Source organism: Uloborus diversus, chromosome 2 (assembly GCF_026930045.1).
Source record: "Uloborus diversus isolate 005 chromosome 2, Udiv.v.3.1, whole genome shotgun sequence".
NCBI lineage: Eukaryota > Metazoa > Arthropoda > Arachnida > Araneae > Uloboridae > Uloborus > Uloborus diversus.
Window position 1 is genome coordinate 23,917,371 of NC_072732.1, and position 22,159 is coordinate 23,939,529.

The 22,159-nt window shown below is 34.9% G+C and overlaps 1 protein-coding gene across 1 annotated transcript in view; it reads left to right on the plus strand.

The window, feature by feature from the left end:
- Window positions 1-7,148: 7,148 nt before the first annotated feature.
- LOC129235122 (very-long-chain (3R)-3-hydroxyacyl-CoA dehydratase 1-like) overlaps window positions 7,149-22,159 on the plus strand; it is a 38,707-nt gene continuing 23,696 nt past the window's right edge. Inside the window, exon 1 of the mRNA XM_054868810.1 lies at window positions 7,149-7,237. Coding sequence (XP_054724785.1) covers window positions 7,149-7,237 — 89 coding nt within the window. The remainder of the gene's footprint in view (window positions 7,238-22,159) is intronic.

Below are 22,159 nucleotides of genomic sequence, written 5' to 3' on the forward strand. Positions count from 1 at the left end.
TATTTGTAAACGATCCTTCGCGATTCGTAGGCTATCCAGGAGTTTTTCAAATTCGGCTCATTAGTTTGCTGATAACTTTCTAAATTTTTGAGATACTGAAGTGGAACTTTTTTATGAGTTGAAGAATCTAGTTGGGTATTAGGTGACGAAAGTTATAAATTGCTAGGTTTTGCGCATGCGCAGTAATAAATTAATTGCTTTAAATATCCATATTTTACCAACTTTTCAACATTTTAATTTCAAATTTTAGTATTATTCTGTTTCTGTATGCTGTCAAATTTTCTGAAAGTTTCGTAAGCTTTGATGAAAAACTTTGCGAGTTTTGAGCCAAAAACCTTCAAACAAAATTTGTAGTTCTGAAAGAAATGCTGATATTTTCGTGAATACCAATGATACCTTCTCAAAAGTGTGAAAAATGATTGTACATAGTAAGCTAACTAATTTCTGAAATTTACAGCTTATTCTCAGCTATTTACGATGAATGATGACCGAAAACCATTTTTGTTTTCCTAAATTTGTTACTGACCCCCGAAACCCGAGGATGATATAATTTTTATTGGAAATTGACAACTGGAGAATACCTGTTATGGGACAGAAGTTTCAAAGCAATTGGTCTTTTATTTCTTGAGAAATCCTTAAGAATGTGAATTTTTGAAAGTGTCCCAATACTTTTGGTCATATAGTGTATATGAGAGTGTGTATGAATTTGAAACAAAGATTATGCGTTGCATACCCAGGGGCGGATACAGATTACCACCTCAAAGGGGAAGGGTCATGCTAAGGGATGACCCTCCCCCCTAGGGTGGTTCAAAAATACATGTAAACGAGCTGATGTGTGCATCACATGACTTCCTTTTACTCCAATTCAATGTCATTTCCCCATTATTGGCAATTTTAATGTGATTCAATTGTTTACTCTCTAAATATCACCAACAGTAGCTAAATTAATACCAGATTTTTGTTAAAAAAATCGCCAAATTTGTCGCCAAGTTGGCGACAAAACTTGGCGACCAAAAGACTGGCGATAGATCGCCAAGTGTCCGACAAATTATAACACCATTTGAGTTTACATCGAAGTTAACAAAGATTTCCGCCCAAAAAGTGGCAAAAGACCCCTTTAGAAACACCTGAATGCAACCAAAAGGGGAGGTGCACAACTAGACACAACAAGGAGTCTACGTACCAAATTTCAACTTTCTAGGACATACCGTTCATGAGTTATGCGCCATACATACACACATACACACATACATACGTACATACAGACGTCACGAGAAAACTCGTTGTAATTAACTCGGGAAACGTCAAAATGGATATTTAGGACGTCTATACGTTCTTAGGTACATATGTTCGTGTGGTCTGGTCGAAAAAAAAAACTCAACAGTCATTTGGGGGTGAGCAGAATGGAAATAAAGGCTGATTTTTGAGTGAAAATTTTTTTCGCGAATGCAATACTTCCTTTTTGTAAAAGGAAGTAAAAAACGTTTCTCCTAGATCAGCGGTTCCCAACCGGTGGTTCGCGAACCCCTGGGGGTTCACGAGAGGTTTTAAGGGGGTTCACGAAAACAATATTGTAATGGTACAGTTTTAACATGCATGTTTCTGTTGAAGTCCCACGTATAAGCGGTTTGAAGCAAATTCTGCTCCTTTTTTATTCATTTGTCTCTCGCACATTCGATACTCTTATCATTAAAATATTTGCATACTTCCTGACATATTTTGCATCAAAATAATTTAGTCTGTCATTGCAAAGCGTCGGCTTCAGCGCTTCCATTGAGAATGGTAGCCCTGAAGCCATGCTGAAAACTTATGAATACAATGTCCTCAGATGAAAGAATTTGAAAGCTTTCGTTTACTCAGAAGCTTTTGATATGAAAGATTGATTAAAGTTGATGAAAACAGTACATGGAGTATATGCGAGAGTTTCAAATATTTTGATGTTTAGTTTCTGTACCATTTGAGTCCGACGAAGAGCTATTGCTCTTCTCGTGTGTTGAGTCAAAAATGCATAGAAGTGAATTCGCGCTGTTGTTTGTTGCTATAATTTTCACACTATATAAACTACAGTTTACTTCGAGCTGTATTGTCGAAAACGGGAAAGAATGGCTAATGACCCAAAAATACGGAAGGAAGTATGAAAAATTAATTACTATAGAACAGTGGCGAATTCAGGATTTAGTTCTGGGGGCGGCTGAAATCATTAAAAATGCATGTCTCTGACATCACCAGAAGTTCATTGATGTAAACGAAGTTGTTTGAAAATAAATATTTATTTTTCAGGAGGTGTCAATGGCTAATGAAATTTTCTGAGTCACTGCTGAAATTATCTAAAATTTGTTATTTAGTGGAAAAATTTTAAAATTTAAATGTCAATAAAAATAAAAAAAATAATTAAATTAAATTTTAAAAAAATAAAACTTTTAGACATATTATTTTTTCTAAATAATTTGAAGGCAAAAATAACAATTCTTGTTGATTATAAAAAATATTGTCCATGGCAAATGCAAGTACCCTAAATGTAAATAAGAAAACCAGAAAAATCGTGAACTAATAGTTAAAAAAAGGGAAAAAGAAGATAAAATTCTGAGAATTGACATTAAGAGCATTAATTAAAGAGGTCTGATTTTTTTTTTCTGTCTTTCTTCTTATAGAGTAAATAAATAATTTTTTTGAAAAGGCAGGGAAAAAATTTCCGAAATTCGAAAGGAAATTTCGGAAAACTGGTATCTCCATTACTATAGCAAATTCGTATATATAATTGAGGGAAATCGAATAAAATGATAAAGATATGATTGATGTAGGAAATTATGTATTTTGTTATTTTACATTAAGATACATGCACAATAAAAAAAATTTTCAAAAAGGAAAAAAAAAATTAGTTCTAGTGTGGGGGCGGCTGCAGCCTCATAGCCGCCCCCCTGGATTCGCCACTGCTACAGAAAATTTTCGTGGATGAAAGTTTTACAGTGTGAGGCTTACGCAGTAAAAAAACAATCAACGAAATTTAACCATTCGACTTAATTTGCGCTACATGTAAATGAGGAATTGATGAAATTTGTGTAGAATTTTTTTTTTCTTTTTTCTAAGTGAGCTTAAAAATATTTGTTTTGTTAAAAATTAACTTTTGTGTAAAAATTAGAGTAAATGCATATTTTGAAAATAGACGCTTCTATTATTTTTCAATGTACGCATTTTACTCCGCACTTATAGCATAATTACAAGAAAATTCTTCAGCAGTCAAACGATTAATGTACGCAGTATATCTTTATCAAACAGCTAGGCTCGTAGTCCTTTGTAAGAAGACTCAAACCTATAGATCCTTCTCATTTTACTATAAGAAAAAAGTTCATTTAGTCAATCTGAGACAGTTTCCTGAAAGGTATTTTAAAGATCATTCTTTAATTTACTTCTGATTTAGTGATGATAGCGATAAGTGTACCCTTTTTTCAGAAAATTTTCAGCCAAACTTTGAGCCTCTTTGTTCCACAAATATCATATTTTCAAAATTTTTTTAAAATTGATTGAAGCTTAACCCAGAATCATCACTGTGTTTATTTTTTTGTGAATTTGTTTTGCATTCATTTTTTAGCGATCATTTTAGTTCGTAGCAATATTCGTAATTCTATATTTTGCAATTATGTTTTCGCTCTTATTATAAACTATGGAGCAGTATCAAACTAAAAATCTCCTAAAATTTTATTGTCTATGTGAGTGTGTGTGTGTGTGTGCACGTGTTTTTTTTTTTTTTTTTTTTTGTGAGCAATCACGATTGCTTATTGCTTTCATTTGACTGTTTTGATGTCCTATCATTTTATTTTCCCGCCAGCACCCTCTGCCAAGCACCACCGCCCGCCGGCCTCACGATGCTGCTCCTATAGTGAAAACCGTCTCCAGGTTGAGTAAATATTCTACATTTACACGCACGTACACACACACACATACACACACATACATACACACACATACACAAACACACTCAAACACATACACACACATACATACAGACACCTACACCTACACACAACTAATCACACAATCATGCCTGCACACAGACACAAACACATATGCCTACACACACACATACACATTCCCCTGCCCCCCCACACACAAACACTCATACACACAACTACTCACACACTCATACCTGCACACAGACACAAACACACATGCCTACACACACATACACATACCCCCTACACACAAACACACATGCCTACACACATACACATACCCCCTACACACAAACACCCATACCCCCCCACGCACACACATAAACACATACACACTCGTGATTGCGAAAAACATAATTTGAATTCAAGAGGTCAAAATTCAAATTATTATTTTTTTTTTTGCTTGTTACTTATTACCTAGTACCCAAGGGGTTCTCCAACTTCTTTCGGAATTCGTATGGGGTTCGCAAGGTGGGAAAGGTTGGGAACCGCTGTTTTAGATAACAGGACATCCCTCAATATTTTCAGACCTGTAGATAGTAATATACTAGTTACTAGAGTTTTAGCTTCCTATTTCAACTGAAAAAGGGTGCTCAACCCCCTCCCTCAAACTTTATAAGTGGGGGAGGGGGTTAAAAAAATACATTGAACTGAAAACACAATGCTGCATATATACACGAGTAATATGATATACATTGCAGTAAAATAATTATTTATAAAAAAAAAACAGCTGGGGAAATTTAATGTTTCTAAATTTGTGACTTTTTCTATGCTAGGGCTAATGTTAAATTGATGGGTCATTGAGCACCCTCTTAAAATTTGAGTAAGAAGCTAAAACTTTTACAGCACAATACTATTAGTAAGTTAAAAAAAATAGGGGTTGTCCTGGAATCTAGCTGAGAAAAAGTTTCTTTGAACCCCCCCCCCCCCTTCCCTCTTCTCATAGGAACGAACCTGCGGTTTATGGATGCGAAACATTTCTGAACCTGCTTAGGTGTCAATAAAAAGCACCAAATTATGCAGGAATAATGTACCTGATATGGAAAAAACGCTACTTATTAATTGCACAAGCAATGAAAAGAAGTAGTATATTTCAAACATTTACTTTAAAAATTTTTAATGAATAAAAAAGATTACTGAATTTCTTCTTTCTCTGACTTTTACTGGGAAAGTAGGCTAAAAACGCATGAAAGAAGGCTTAATGCATCCTGAAAACATCGCGAAAAACAAAATAAAAAGTCAAAAATAAAAAAATAAATAAATAACAAAAAATTAAAAATTGGAAAGTAGGATATTGAGATGAAGAAACATGTCTGTCAGTCTGTCTGTGTCCCCCCCCCCAATAACTTTTGAGTGAATGGTCCGATTCGAACAAATGTTTTTTTGTTCGAAAGATCTGGGTGAGGACACCTCATTCCCATTATTTCACTTTTTGATCTGAACTATTTTTCGTTCAACTTTGAACAGTTCAAAAAAAGTGAACACTAGCGCTTACGGGGAAATTCAAGGCAATTCCGAACTTAGAGGCGAATTTGCTTCAAACAAACTTTGTAGGAAAAATCTTTTGATGAATAATATGTATATAAAATATCTTCTTGATTTGAACAATTTTCAGTTCAGTTTTGAGCAGTTCAAATCCCTTTACATTAGCGCCTATGGGGAAACTGAAAGTCAATGTATAGATTCCGCATTTGAAGGCGGATTTACTTCAAAAAAATTTTGTTGGAAATAGCTCTTGACGACAAACTCTCGATTCCGACTACGAGAATTTTGGGACACCTAACTCCGATTCCACTTCCTGTACCCGACAATTAGTCGGACTCCGACTCCCCGACTTCGACTCTGATTTCGTAGTTTTGTCAAAAATTTATATACCGAGGAAAAATGACTCCGATTCTTGAATATTCGACTCCTTTATCTCAAAATAAGTCCAACTCCGAATCCGCAAACATTGTCAGAGTTGCGTACTCTTAGGGAAATGATTTTTATAAAAAAATTAAGTTTTAATATGTTATTAAAATTTTTCATGTAGTTTTGTTAAAAATGCATCATAGATCTTATAACTAAGTATCATTCCAAAATATTAATTTTAACCAATGGATGTGGGCTTATTTCATTGAAAGTCGAAGGTGTACGAACACTTTTGGGAGCCACTGTAAATAATTTGCGATTTTAGCTAATTTTGATCAGGTACTAGAAAGTCGATTTTGGTTTGTGGGAAAGTAGGCTCGTTTAGTTTTGGACTGAACTTCTTGTTATTAAACCCTCCTCGAAACTGAAATGGTAATCTTCAAATTATGCATTCAGGTTAAGTTTTTTTTTTTTTTTTTGAATTTATTGTTTTGAAATTAAAGTGAGAATTCAAACTTTAGCTTTACTACGGAAATCGTGATATAACAGTCGCAGGAGATTTCAAAGAGATGTTAAATGCAGATTAAATATTTAGGACTCCTCCTGTTTTTCATGCTGAATTTTATTGACAAGATTCATGTAAAATACATTACTTGATCGAAAACCGCTAGTATTGTTCTTTTTGCTTTCAATCTCACGATTTTGTCCTGTTTTATATTTTATTGAGGAAGAAAATGTTTAAACGGCTGGCTGCTGTATTTATCAAGTACAGACAGGTGCATTTTTATCACATTCACATCACAGAGCTGTCATGCATTAGCATTAAACACGTCAAAATGTTTAACCGTTGGGTAACTGAATGATTGGGTGTTATATCCACCTTTTAAAAAACTACTACTCTTTCACTTAAAAAAAAAATTGCAGCCACATTTTTTTCCAAATTCTCTTTTTACAGTTTTGATTTTTGAGGAGTAGAAAAAAATGCTTACATATAAATAGGTTGTGAAATTTCAATGCCATCTTCCATTTCCTTTTTAGAGAGGATTTTTTCATAGAAATGATTGCTTTTTCATGTATTTAACTCTTTTAAAATGAATTCCACTCCTCTAAAAAAGTCAAGAAATATTTTCACGCTTCAAAAAAATAAAAATAAATAAAAAAACCTACATTTGCAGTTTTACTTTTATTTTCGAAATAGGACTATTCGGCACGGCAATTTCGGCGTTGCCGTTTTGGCGTGGCCCTTTCGGAAGGTAAAGCGTAATTCAGATATCGTCCGCACATCACGTTCGCCACAAATGCAGTTCACTTACAGACGGCCGATAAGTGAACAGCCCTTTTACTGTCATGGTAACCAGCAAAGAAAACCTGTTCCGGGTGATAAAACTCAGCACGGAGGTGACGGACGGTCTGAACAGCCGTTTAAGCGGACAGACGTACGTTTTCCGAAAAGGGAGAAGCATTCTTGTATTGCGAACGCTAGTAAAGCACATGTCAGTACTCTCGCTCAATATAGAGAGCGCGCTCATCTCGTGGAGACCAATGAAATGCGACTCCCAACTCTACGGACCTCAGATATCTAGCTACTCGTCACGTTGACGGGTCCTGGACAATACGGCTTGCTGTCATGACGACCGAAAACTGGTTTTAGGGAGAAAAAAGCGTCGCTCACGCGCTGTACGGACGACGTGTGAATGTTGCGTTCGTTACCCGTTTAGGCATGGCGAAAATCTTTTTGTTTTGCTGATGTAGGTTCTTCATGTCATTAACTAAAATGTTCGTCATACTGTCTGGATCTGAATGAGCGAAGAAAATAAAAGCGGATGCTCATGCTTGATTCAAATCAATGTGGCTCTGTTTAATTTAGAGACTTAACACACATCTGCTGATGCTGACAACTCCTAAAACTAATAGGTGCGTCCATTTCCGCCTGTGAACTGGATGTTAGCCTTTCCATTGCATAGGTGGTCAAAGTATATTTGATTTTTTTTTATGCATGAACAGTAAATTATTTATTAAAGAGATTAATGACAAACAGACCTTTGTGTGTGCATAAATGTAAGTCGATCATGAACCAACCATAGAGTAACAATAAGAAATCTTCATGTTTACTCTGTGTAAAACTCCTCAAAACTTAAAAAAGATACAGTTGTAGGCAGAAGTAATGTAATAAAATTAATGAATTTCGCGTGATGACCTTCACATGAGAAAAAAAAGGAGGGAAGAAAAAATAAAATTTTTCAATATTTAATAACAAATGGAGAGAATTTTTTTGTCACATCAAGAAGAAGAAAAAGTGTTTCATTTCAGTTTGGTTCAGTTGATACAGTCTCACAGTAAAAACTCAGTCTTTATTTTTTTTTGCTAAAGCAAAAATAAAGGAAATACCTTCAAAATTTTGAAAAAATTAAGAGATTTACTGATTTTAATCATCTTCCACATTTTAAAGAACATTTAGAAAAGCACTGTTGAAAAAAAAAGAAAAAAACTAAATATAAACCTTAAGTTCATAGATAAAGCTCATGTTGCCTAAAATAAATTTTTTCTCCCAACTTTTAATGCTCTTTGTAAGAAATAATTTAAAAGTGAATTATTTTTCATGCATTCTTTTTAAATTTACATAGAGCTTTCTTTTTCGCAAGTTAAAAAAAATGGTACATTTCTAACCCATTCTTTTAACAAGTACAAACATTTTCAAAACACTTTTTTTTCTTCAAAATAGAGAGTTTCATGCCCTCACACTTGCAGATAAGACATATATAAAAACGCTTTTTTTTTTTTTTTTTTTGATCAGACCACTACTTGCCAACTTTTTTTAGAAGAAATTTCACTAGATGCACTTAATTATAAATTCTCTCTCTCGCATTCTCACTTTCAAACCCCTCCAAATTTAATTCTCTACATGCTAAGCCTAAAAGACCGATGGCCATCGACCATTCGGAATAACCCTCCGCTGACGATATCTGAATAAACAAAGCGAAGCTTTTCCTTTTGTTGACAGTCGAATTGCGACAAAAGCGGTGGCAACACGAAATATGAACTCCGGGGCACTTAACGCTTACGATCTGACGCATTTTGTCTCTTGTAAACCTTCCTCTCCCGTTTAATCTTCCCTGTTTGCGTAGGCAAATGTAATAGTGCTGCTGCTTTAACTCCAGGAAGTATTAGAGGTCGAGGCTCTTCCGTAATTACGGGCGACGCTTTTATTGCGCCCTCTGTCGGTATCCGTGATTAAGCTCTCGGCAAACATACCATTAGTCGGATGGGAAGAATCGCCGCGTTAATTCCACTGGGCCACGGACTTTTGATTGTTTCTGCACCTTCACTTAATCCAGCCGGCTTCGTTTCCGCGCCTCCAAGAACAATATGCGAGAGAGGAGTTGAAACAAGGTGGCTGATATTAGCGAGCATTTGAGCCACCTAGATTAGGTCTCCGCTCACCAGATTTGAATATTTAAAAACTCAGGGCGAGGACGATCAGCTTGATTTTTTTTACTACTTCCGAACGAGAGTTTATAATCCAGTAATGGATATTTTTTTTTTCGTTTTCTCTCTTTCGTTCCTGCGATGAATTGAAAGTGTGAAGATATGCGTCAGAATCATAAAGCCGAAAGAAGATCATCGACTATATAAATAAATTTATTTCTTGTTTATAATAAAGTATCACAATTCGCAAGAACCCAAGGAACCGTACAATACGGATTGCGTGAAGGACCATTTCTGTATGACTCATTGAGCGTTCTGAAGACAATCATAATGACTAAAACAACTATTCCATTTAAACTTCTGTTACTCGTGCTCACCTGTGCATCAGTTTTACATTTTCTCTCCTCTGGCGTCAAATTGACGCTTTTGGCTGTTGCACCAGGGTTGACTATTATAAAAATCTAGAATGAAAATAATTGGAATTTATGTCCGATTAAAGTTTCATCGCAACTTAATAATTTTACGTCCATTTTGTTGATTCTGATAATGTTGTCAGAACTTATGTTGTAGTTGTTATAATTATATCATGGTCTCGTAATATAGCGGTCAGCCTAAAAACATCTCTATGCAAGTAAATGGAAACATTTTTTCAGCTTGTTTTGCGTAAAAATAGGATAATCATGACTTTTCTATAGTTCATCTAATTATGAATGTTTTTCTAGATGAAATAAGTCAACTGGCTTCATGAAAATTCTTAACTAACTAATGCCAATGAAAAATATTGCCAGTCAGTGTGACAGCACGTGGTACAGTCATGAGAAAGAAAAAAAAATACAGGAAACATTCTTTCGTATTTAAAGACTATTTTCACAAGAGACGCGTAAAATATGTCAGTTCTACACGAACAATATCTTCTGTAAACTTACACCATTAAAATTTTGCTAAGATATCGTCTTCATGTTAAACTGGACGTTAACTTTAAAACTTACAACGACAACCCCATTTTTATTATCGCTAATTTGCAATTATAACCATCAAGAGTTAATTTCGTATACCAAATTTTGTTTAATTTAATTTATCCGTTGGTTCACAACTAAATTTAGAAAAATCTACCTAGTCTATTTTAGCGATAATACTATACTTAACTGCCTTGGATGCAGTTGGGTTTCTAAATAACAAATGTATATGGTGTTAATATCCGAAAAACGAATGCCTTCAGTAAAACTTGTTTTTTTTTCCTCTCTTTTTTTACCAACGCAGGGTTAATCTAGAAAAAAACATCCTTTCAACGTTACAATACAGTACTATGCAAAAGCTGTTTTTCTACCAACTCAGTAGTAATAGAGGAGGGTGGGGTAGAGTGAGACATATTTATTTCTTGGACGTTTTAACTATAATCGGTAAATGATGCTATGCTATAGGTACCCATGAATCTGCAGCAATTAGCCAAGTGGATTCTAGGATATGAAGTTGTTGCTTGTGTTTGCGATCAAATGATCGTTATTTTTCTGACTTCAGGCAAGCAATATTTTTTTTCTCACATGCATTGATTTATAACATTTTCTTTTATGAATAAAACTTAGCCATTTGACCACTTAGTTCTACCTTTCTATCTAAATGTCATTCAAAACATAGGACAGGCTTAAGACAAGCTCCGTACAATATATATATTTTTTAATTTAAAAGATTCACAAAAAACTCCTCATGCTCCACACAGTATATAATGAGGCTTACAGATGTAAGTGATAAACAACTATGGGGTCGTTTCCAAAATTTTAAAAGTATTTTTTTCTGAAAGAGCATGTTTAAAAATATAGGATCTGACCATTTTTAAAATAATTTATTTAAGTTTAATAGTTTTAAAAAATTACTTAAATCGGTGCGCTTTCATTGTTTACACTTCTGTCGCGTGACATCACAAATGATGAAATGCCATTCAATGTTGCCATTCACAGAACAAAATATTTAATTCGCATCTTTACCCAAGTGTTTTGGCAACGATATGGTTGATAGCAAGCGTAGAGCGCAATATTTAATTCGCTGCTTGATTATCATAACGTGGAAAAGTAGTAGAAAGATGCGCAAAAATGCATCATTTGTGACGTCATAAAGACCACGCCTTGTTTGAAAAATCGGACATTTTAAAAAATTAATTAAAAAAAAACTGTTGCAAAAATGAAAGTATTTTCTGGGTTCATGTAATTTTTTTTGCTCATTCTATCCATTTCAATAACTAAAAGTAGTACTTTTGACTGAAGTGACCACCCCATTGCAACTTTAAAAACAAAAGTTAAGAAGATGACTGAAAGAGAAATAAACAGTTTATAAATTTAAGTAATACCAAAAATAATAGTTTTGCGGTTTTTTTTTAAATCTTTAACAATGAGAAACCAGCGCATATATATGAAAGCAACAGAAATAAAACACGAAAGAAAAAGGCGGAGTGGGGTACAGTGGGACAGTCGTAGTTGGGGCAGGTCGAGACTGCCCCCACTGTGCCCCATCCTGAAGTTTGATTCGAAAGGGATGTTTTTTTTAAATTTATTTTATGATTTAAGAGTTTTCTTTTTTTTTTTGTTTATTTACTGTGCAGGTATTTTTACCCAAATAGAAATGCATCATGGGGTACAGTGACACAAAATTTTATGTTTCTTTTTTATTATTATTTCAAAAACTGGAAATAGTGAAGAAAATTTTTTCGTCTCAAATTATTGTACACTTAAGATGCATCACAAATCCACCTTAAAATTGTTTTCTCGTAACCAAAGTTTCCAAAGTTCTTGAATTTTATATTTTTCGTCTCACTGTGCATCACCCTTCCCTAATACTGAACAGACAAAACAACCTGTTGTAGCAATAATGTAAGTGCAGTGATGGAAAAATAAACGAAACGCTTTTTCGCATAAGAAATAAAACATGGAAATTCGTTATTTCAAATACGGAATAATATGCAAAGAATCTTAACAGCAAATGGGTTCTGTAAAATTTGTTTTTTTTTTTTTTTTTTTTTTTTTTTTGCGAGCATAGTGTCAGTATAGGAAAAACAGCCTTTCATCGCTACAAAATACATCGCTACACTCTGTAAACGCTGTATTTCTGTCAGCTTAGCAAAAATGCAGAGAAAATCGGTACAGTCATGGAAAAACAAACAAAACACTCTTTTCCAATTGAAATAACAAATAGATATCTGTTGTTTTAAACCCGAAATGAAATATAATGGATCGAAATAGCGAATGTATTCTGTAAAACTTGTGTTTTAGCCAGCGTACTGCTAATGTAGGAAAAACAACATTTCATCCTTGCAAGATACTACTCTGCAAAAGTTGTTTTCCTGCCAGCTTAGTAATAATGCAGAGAAAACAACCTGCCCTCGCTACAATGATATAGCACTCAGTACAGTCATAGAAAAATAAACGAAACACTCTTTCGCGATTGAAATAAAAAATAGATATTTGTTGTTTCACAAATACAAAATAATATACAGTGGTTCTAAATAACAAATGGATTCTGCGAAAATAGTTTTTTGGCCAGTGTACTGTCAATGAGGGAAAAACAACCTTCCATCGCTACAAGGCAGTGTTGGGCATTAATCAATTATTTTTTCAATTGCTTTGTCAATTGATTAAAAAAGTAATTGCAATTAAACTATTAATTGTACTTTGCAACTAATTTAATTAGATTAATGTACGTTAATCGCTTTTCACAATTAAAATAATTGCAATTAATTTTTTAATTGTTTTATGAAACAATTAAAACTAACAATTAACTTAATGTATCAATAGGTACAGCGCAGCTTACAGAGTTCAAAGTATTATTCGAATTCGTATTTTCATTCAGTGTTGATTGCTCGCTCGCCGCGTAAACTATTCTCGTCTTGGCAAGTTTTTTCCACACGTAAATGTTTGTGTTTTAATTAAGTGTTTTAAAATTGTGAAAAATCATTGTTTTATAGTTTAACCTGTGACAGGGAAATCAGAAAGAAGGACATAACAGGGGACGTAAGATCTCAGAGACCGCTCTGTTTATTATTATTATTTTTTTAATCGTGTAATTAGATGCATTTTTGTAAGTTCCCTCAGAATTTCTTCGGACTTTTACTAGTACGGAAATTTTTTTTTTAATTTTTACTTGAAATATACCTTTTTTGAGGATAGTTTGCTGGAGTCATAAGGTATTTTATTGCTCGTAATAAGGTTGCTGATACATGAAATACACCGCCAGCTCAGTCATTTCCAGCTGAGGACTGCAGTTTCGTGCTTATTAGCCCTCATTAGCCTGGCACAGAAGAGTGACTGGGCTGGAGATGGAAAACGTCTTAAGGAAGCTATGAGTGACAAACAAACTGGTAGCTAATATAGAATTAACACAGACCAGACGAATGACCGAAGCAATGGTTCGGTTCAACTCGAGTATTTCATATATTTCTGCTTTAGCCCTGGCTGGTAATTTACTGAAAGTTACTGATATTTTATTGATATTTTATTTGTTGCTAACATGTGTATTTAAATAGTTAGATAGTAATATGGTACCAGTTTAGCGTCCACGTTCCATGTAGACCTGTCGTTTGTAGAATATATTGTACAAAACCAGTAATTTTTTTATGAGTTAGTTTTAATTAAAATTCACAGAACAATCGACAATTGTTAATTGTAGTAAACTACAATTAGCAATTAATTAATTGTTAACTGTTGTAACTACAACTAACAATTAATTAATTGTTAACTGTAGTAAACTACAATTAACAATTAATTAATTGTTAATTGTAATTTTCAACAATTAAAATTGATCAATTGTTAGTTGTTGTGGTTACGTTTACCAATTAATCAATTGTTAATCTTTAATTGTTAATGCAATTAAAATTTGCCCAACTCTGCTACAAGGTAGTAAGTAGGGGAAGAGTGGGTACAAAGTGAGAGAGGGAGAACAGTGAGACAGCAGCAATTTATTTTCTGTTTAACTATTTCCAAACTGGCAACTCTTTTGTAAAGTGAAATCAACATGCTGTGAACATTATTTCAGAAAGAAAGATGAGTTCAGATCTAGTTTAAGAAAAATAATTACGTCATCCTAATTTAACCCATCAAAGTAAAATTTTTGCATTGCTTGTTGTATTGTTCTAGCCTTGTTTGATATAATCTAAAGCACTGGCGTTATTAATCTTTACTAGCCTATCCTTTAACGTTCATTTTAGCAGTAAAATGATTCTCTTGTCTTTCTTTGTATAAAAATGGCGCTTACTTAGTTCAGATGAAGCAATGAGGGAACAGTGAGACAGCATGAGTTCGGGTCTCACTTTTCTCATGGTACTTTTATATAAGAAATAGAAAAAATATGTGTTGATCCCACATTCATATTTTGTGGAATTTAATTACAACTGGAATTTAATTACATCTAAACTGTTGACGAAAATAGTCACAACATAAGTTTGAAAACCCGTCACCAACACAGTAAGGGTGTTGAAGGGAGTTACGACCATTGTATTGAAATGATATGGTTATGTATTTGATAGATTTTATGTGAATTATATGGCGTATTTATTTCGAATTCATATTCAATCTATGTTACTTTAGTTTTAACCTCGACGCAAAAAGAAATTGGATTATAAATGCGACGTGTGTGCGTGTGTGTGTGTTTGGCGTAGCAGTCCCTAACGGATGAACTGCTTTTGATTTTTTTTTCTTTGTTTGAAAGGTACTTTATCTACTTTTGCCTGATCTACGGCCCTCGGGCCATATAGGAACCGCTGATTTCATCATGCGCTTCGTAGCCCCTAAACGGAAAATCCGATTCTGACATTTTTTTGTTTGAAATGAGACTTGATCAAGCCCGTAACCCAGGGTAAAACCAAACGGCGAAAAGCATCCATCTGTTTTCAGGTCAATGTTGATGCTTCCAATGTTCGCTAGCTCGATAAATGTGTGTCTCACTGTTCCCACTTACTGTTTCTTATTGTTCCCACTCACTGGGGGAACAGTGAGACAAAATTGCATTTCGTTGTTTTTTTTTTTTTTTTTTGAGCAATCACGATTGCTTATTGCTTTCATTTGACTGTTTTTGGCGTGCTATCATTTTATTTTCCCACCGCCACCCTCCGCACCATCACCGTCGACCGGCTCCTCACGATGCTGCTCCTATAGCCAGGGCCGATCCTAGGGTGTCGGCCGCCCGTGTGCAAAGACCTAATGTGCCGCCCCTCAAAAGTAATTTGCATATTTTGACTAATCTTTAACGTCTATATAAATCTTACTTTCAATTTCTATGCCAAGTGCGAATTTAAAAAGGGGGGAGGGGGGAACAGAAGAATGATCTTATAAAAAGGAAGAATTTTTTTATAGTAAGAAACTCCTTAGGTACAATTTATATCTTTGAAGAAAGTAATAGATACCAAAATTTACTAGTCGTAAAAATGCATTTTATAGTAAGATAAATAAATACCTTTGTGCTGTTGTAAAGAAACGAAAAGTAACAACGTATCAAAAGCACAAATTCGCAGATTACCATCTACGAATTTGTGCTTTTTATACGTTGTTACTTTTCGCATTTTATAGTCTTTCTTCGGTGACATCAGAGAAGGGACGGAGGAAGGGGAAGCGTAGGGGGAGGTGTCAGGGGTTCAGGGGAGGAGGATTGCACCAAGAAAATTATCGAAATTGGCGTATGAAAAATATTTTTAGTTAATCCTTAGTTGCGTTTGGTTGCAAAGATAGAAGAGTCCATATTCAAGGTGCAAGAAAAATTTTTCGAAATTGACGTCAAATATCGCAATTTTAGGAACTTTTTCGAGACTTTAGGTGAAAGTAATGTTGCAGTTCTTTCCTGAAATTCTTTCAAAATTGAAATCAATTTGAAGCTATTTTTTAAGACCATAGCTTAGGAAGTATCGGCGTTCTTCCCGAAAAATCTCCGAAACTGATTCAATCGTCTCCCATCGGAAGGTTTCGAAATATAAGTTTAAAATGCAAATTTAGGTCGTCTTTGGTGACGGTAGGGGATCTAGCGGCTATCCTCCTGTAATTTCTTGGCACTATTTTTTCAAAAACCCGTGTTTGGCTAGATTTGAAAACAATAGGGGAAACGCGAAAATATTCGGAACCAAAATATTTTCCGGAACTGAAATCCATTATAGGCTGTTTTTGGAAAGGAAGGATTTTGGAGCTCTTAAGCGGCTATTTCTAAAATCGCAATTTTATATTATCTTTGGTGACGTTAACAAAACTGGGAAGCTTCTACGGATCTTTCGGATATTTTTCAACATTAATATCTGAAAAATATAACAATAGACTTTTGTCCACCTCAAATAGACGATTGATGGATATGCCCTAGCGCTGTGAAAAGTTACATAAGCCTGGCAGTTCTCCTACGGAATTCTTTAGAAATATAAGTCCCAAAATCGTGTTTTAAGCATTGTTTGATAGCGATGGGACTAAGAGCGGGCGGCGGGGATTCAGTGTGCCCTCACGGTCACGAACTGTGTTTTTGAAACTGAAGTCAATTTCAGGCTAGTTTAGGCAGGAAGCTGTGGCTCCACGGAATCGTCTAAAAACGAAATTTTCAAGTATAGTGATTGCGTTGGAGAAAAGGGGGATCCGGGGTCTTTCCCCAAAAGTTCTTGAAACTATTCTTGATGTTTAAAAAACGCAATTTTTGTTTGTTTTTCAATACGTTAAGTGAGAGGGGGCGGAGTAAGGGGCTTCTCTAAAGACGCTAATTGAGACTGTCTTTGTTAGTAATGTTTGCGAATGGATTTCGGGGTCCTCCTCTGCAAAAATTTCGAAAAATACCAAAGCAATTTTATATGACGTTAGATGATAGGAAGGGCTGTCGTCTGAAAACACATTTTGGATTTTGGAGCCAATATTTTTAGGCTATGTTTGATTAAGTTAAGGTGGAAGAGGTGAGTCAGAGACTTAATTGGGTCCTTAAGATCGATTGTTCAACCAGCGAAATTTTCCGAAAGTAAAGTCTTAGAAACGCAACTTTAAGCTTTCTTTAGTTTCGTCAAGGAGGTCACGGCATCCTTTTGGATCTTCGTTTTGGAGCTACATTTAAATTTACTTCCCTGGGCAAGGGCCCTGTCCACCTACCTCCCAGTAAGCAAATTATCTTGTCTTAGTATTGCATAAAGGTTGACATGCAAGAAAAATCATCTTGCATTAATGCTACCTCAATATTGTTATGTTACTCCATTTATGCTGTCAGCAGGCTGCCACAATATTGACTGACAAGGTGTATGCAGCGTAATATCAGGAAAATATCAAGGTAGGCTGCTTTTGTAATATTGCATACGTATTTATATTACAGGATAATATCAAGATGTTGTCATGACAGCATGAAATCGAGGTCTAGGCCAGATGATCTTGCTTTTGTAATCTTGCATACGTATTGATATGACAGGATAATATCAAGATCTTGTCATGACAGCATGAAATCAAGGTCAAGGCAAGATGATCTTGCTTTTGTAATATTGCATACTACGTATTGATATGACAGGAAAATGTCAGGATACATTGACATGACAGTATGAAATCAGCACGTTTGCAAGGTGTTTTATCCATTTATTTATTTTTATTATTTTCACTTTAAACTCGAGAATTAAATTTCATTCTTTAATTATTTCTGTTATTCTTCAAGATAGTTTTCTAGCCTAAGAATATTTTCAAAGCTGATATCTGATCGGAAATTCATATAAAGGTATTAATATTATTCGCAATTTAATTAAAAAAAGGAATGTTTCTTCGTTTTGCGTAATACTTGACTTATTTTTTAAATTCATGCTTCTAATTGTATTATAAAGATATAAAATGCCTAGTTAGGAATAATTGCGGAAGTTTTTATAGCACATTTAAGAGTAAATATAGCAAAATAATAAATAAATAAATACAATGAAGTACATTTTCAAATGGATCTCAGCATTGAAAATATCCCATGGACAAAACATATGCATTTATCTTAAAGAATAACATAAATAACCATTGAATAAAATTAATCTTACGCGAGATTGAAGTGATAATACGAAATTCTGGGCTTCATGTCCTTTGTTTCAAAGTCTAGGGACGAAAAAAGTTATTTTCGGCCATTTCTAACATTGATCGCACATCGTCTGCGATATGGCTTGTTTAGTACTATATTAATAAACAAATGCAGTTATCCGTCATTCATAAGTTTTTCCTAAAACAATACTATTCCACACTAATAACTAAGCAACCAACTTAACGCAGCCTAAAGAATGCAAGGCCACGTGCAGCTCCTCTGAACCGACTGAATCGCAGGTCGAAGCAGGAAGATGTGCTAGCAATGCGAGGGATGCTAGGTAGAAAGAAGTGCACGCATGCGCAAGTATCAACGAAGGTCCACCTGTTCTATTGTGTACTAATTACCTTGACGGCGACAGCATGAAATCAATATCATCTTGACGGCGTCAACATGTATGCAATGTTGTTATTTTAAGGTAATATCAATATTGATATTTAAGGATGAATGCAATGTTGCATACGTGTTGTTATTGTAATATTGCTTTTTAATCTTTATGCAAGCTTTATGCAGTATGAAACAAGTCAATATTGACGCCTCTCAAGGGAGTCGCAATTTTCCACTTTCTCTCCACGCATCCACGATTGTTAAACACAGAGTTTGTTACATAGTTTGTTGTTTGAAATGCTTGCGAGAGTATCTAATCAGTATAGCTTTTTTTTAATAAATAAAATATGTCTTCATTGTTTAGGTCTATAAAAGCTTGGGGGGGGGGGGGACATTAGTGGCCGCCCTCGGTGATCCTTTTAGACGGCACCATTTCATGCTTCAGAGAAGGGGGCCTTTCCCGTCCCCTGTATCTATGCCTCATTACCGGTTCTGTCACAAACTTTGAAACCAAATGAAGCATATGTGTTAAGGGTAGATATTAATGGACAATGAACCAACACAATGTTCCCTAACATTCTATTTTTCTTAAACTATGCTATGCTGTAGGGAAATCGACACATACTTTGACAATTGAACATTTAAAAATCAGCATATTTATTCTACTTATTATAAGTTATCTTGTGAGAAATTCTTGAGGAATTTTGCTTGATTATAAGAACTATATGATGCGGCCTGCGGCCGCCCCTTGCTTTGGCCGCCCTTGTGCGGCGCACACTCTGCACACCTGCTAGGATCGGCCCTGCCTATAGCGAAAGCCGTCTCCAGGCTGCATCCATGTCCTACACACACGCTCATACATACACAACCACGCGCACACATACACACACAAATACACCTACATACACCTACACATACACACATACACAAAAACATACACGCAACTACCCACACATTCATGCCTGTAACAGACACAAACACACATACATATACTCCCTACACACAAGCACGCATACCTGCCACACAAAAACACACACGCCTACATACACACACTCGTGATTGCGAAAAACATAATTTGAATTCAAGATGTCAAAATTCAAATTAATTTTTATTTCTTTATTTATTTATTTATTTTTTTGTGAATTCGTAGATTTTTCTAAACCAACTTTTATAATACTTGTTACTGTAACACTTATTATAGAATTTAAGAGAAATTGTTTTCAATGTGCTTTCATAGTAAAAAATGTGATTGAATTTTTGCGCCTCACTGTACCCACTCTTCCCCTACTCTGTAAAAGCTATTTTTCCGCCAGCTTGGCAATAGTGCAAAGAAAACAACCTGCCGGCAATGCAATAATATAGCACTCGGTGCAGTCATGGAAAAATAAACGAAACATCGTTGCAAGATACTAATTCTGCAAAAGCTGTATTCCTGCCAGCTTAGCAATAAGGCAGAGCAAACAGCCTGCCGTCGCTGCAATAATATAGCACTCCGTACAGTCATGGAAAAATGAATGAAACACTCTTTCGCAATTGAAATAACAAATAGATATTTGTTGTTTTACAAGGTTCTAAGTAACAAATGGATTCTGTAAAAATAGCTTTTTTGCCAGTGTACTGTCAATGGGGGAAAAACAACCTTTCATCGTTGCAAGATACTAATTCTGCAAAAACTGTATTCCTGCCAGCTTAGCAATAAGGCAGAGCAAACAACCTGCCGTCGCTACAATAATATAGCACTCCGTACAGTCATGGAAAAATGAATGAAACACTCTTTCGCAATTGAAATAACAAATAGATATTTGTTGTTTTACAAGGTTCTAAGTAACAAATGGATCCTGTAAAAATAGTTTTTTTTGCCAGTGTACTGTCAATGGGGGAAAAACAACCTTCCATCGCTACAAGGTAGTAAGTAGGGGAAGAGTGGGTACAGAGTGAGAAAGGGAGAACAGTGAGACAGCAGCAATTTATTTTCTGTTTAACTATTTCCAAACTGGCAACTCTTTTGTAAAGTGAAATCAACATGCTGTGAACATTATTTCAGAAAGAAAGATGAGTTCAGATCGAGCTTGAGAAAAATAATTACGTCATCTTAATTTAACCCTATCAAAATAAATTTTGCATTGCATGTTGTATTCTTTCTTGCCTTGTTTGACACACTTTAAAAACTGACGTTATTAATCTTTTATTAGCCTATCATTTAACGTTCATTTTAGCATTAAAATGATTTTGTTGTCTTTCTTTGTATGAAAATGGCGCTTACTTAGTTCAGATGCAGGACCGGATAAGGATTTGGAGTCCCATAGGCATTGAAAGTGATGGGCTCCTCTCACCTATGCATTTCATAATAACAACTCTAAATATTTAAAATAAGGGAATCATTGACGAAATATGAGCCCACAAATCAGTGAAATAACTTTATGTATGCTCAGAAAGGGGACCCTGGGGTGTTAAGCCTTTCGGCAGCAATAGCAATGAAGAAAGAGGGATGGAAGGAAAGAAGGGGGAAAAAACTGTTCGGGACTAAAGTTTTATTTGTTAGAAATAGCTGTACCCGACGCGCGTTGCTACGATAAAAAAAAAAAAAAAAAAATCATCATTATACTAATTTTCATGACAATCGGTTGAACGGGGCAGAAGTTACTACTCTGCTGTGCTACCTGGTGGCGAGTGGCTTCAATGAGCATATTATGCACCTTCTCCGTGGAAAAATACATATATATAGCAATTTTTATAATAATCGGTCCAGGTATCAAGTGAAGTCGTGACTATACTCAAATTTTGTACTCACGCAGTTTGCAAGATCAATCAATCGCTAAAAATATCAAATAGAAAAAGTTTTAAATCCCCCCGTCGCATGAAAAGTCATAAAACAATAAAGAAAGAATTTATTTGTTCAAACTCAAGAAAAATGGCAACAGCTAACTTCTTATCAATGAGATCTTTCATGCGAATTCATTTCTGCAGCCGATCATTTCATTCGTATTTATCCAATGGATTGTGACTTAAATTGGAATAAAAAAGGAACTATCGATCGGAATTTTTTCTAACTGGTCTATAAACATTCCCAGTACCAAAAATAACAAACAGTGAAAGTTTCAGCCAAATCTGCCGGGTAGTTTTTGAGTTCATGGATGACATACAGACAAACATTCATTTTTATATATATAGATTAGGAAAATAGAATTTTGTTTTCAACTCTAGGTTTATTTGGGGCCCCTTTAAAACCTCGGGGCCCGTAGGCAACCGTCGAAGTTGCCCATTTGGTCATCCGGCCCGGTTCAGATGTAGCAATGAGGAAACAGCGACACAGCATGAGTTCGTGTCTCACTTTTCCCATGGTACTTTTATATAAGAAATTTTAAAAAAAACTATGTGTCGATCCCACATTCATATTTTGTGGAATTTAATTACAACTAAGCTGTCGACGAGTTTAGCCGCAAGATAATTTTGAAAACCCTGCACCAACACAGTAAGGGTGTTGAATGGAGTTATGGCCATTATATCGAATTGATATGATAAATACCTTTGTGCCGGTGAATAACAGGAAATATTAGCACAAACAGAATACATGT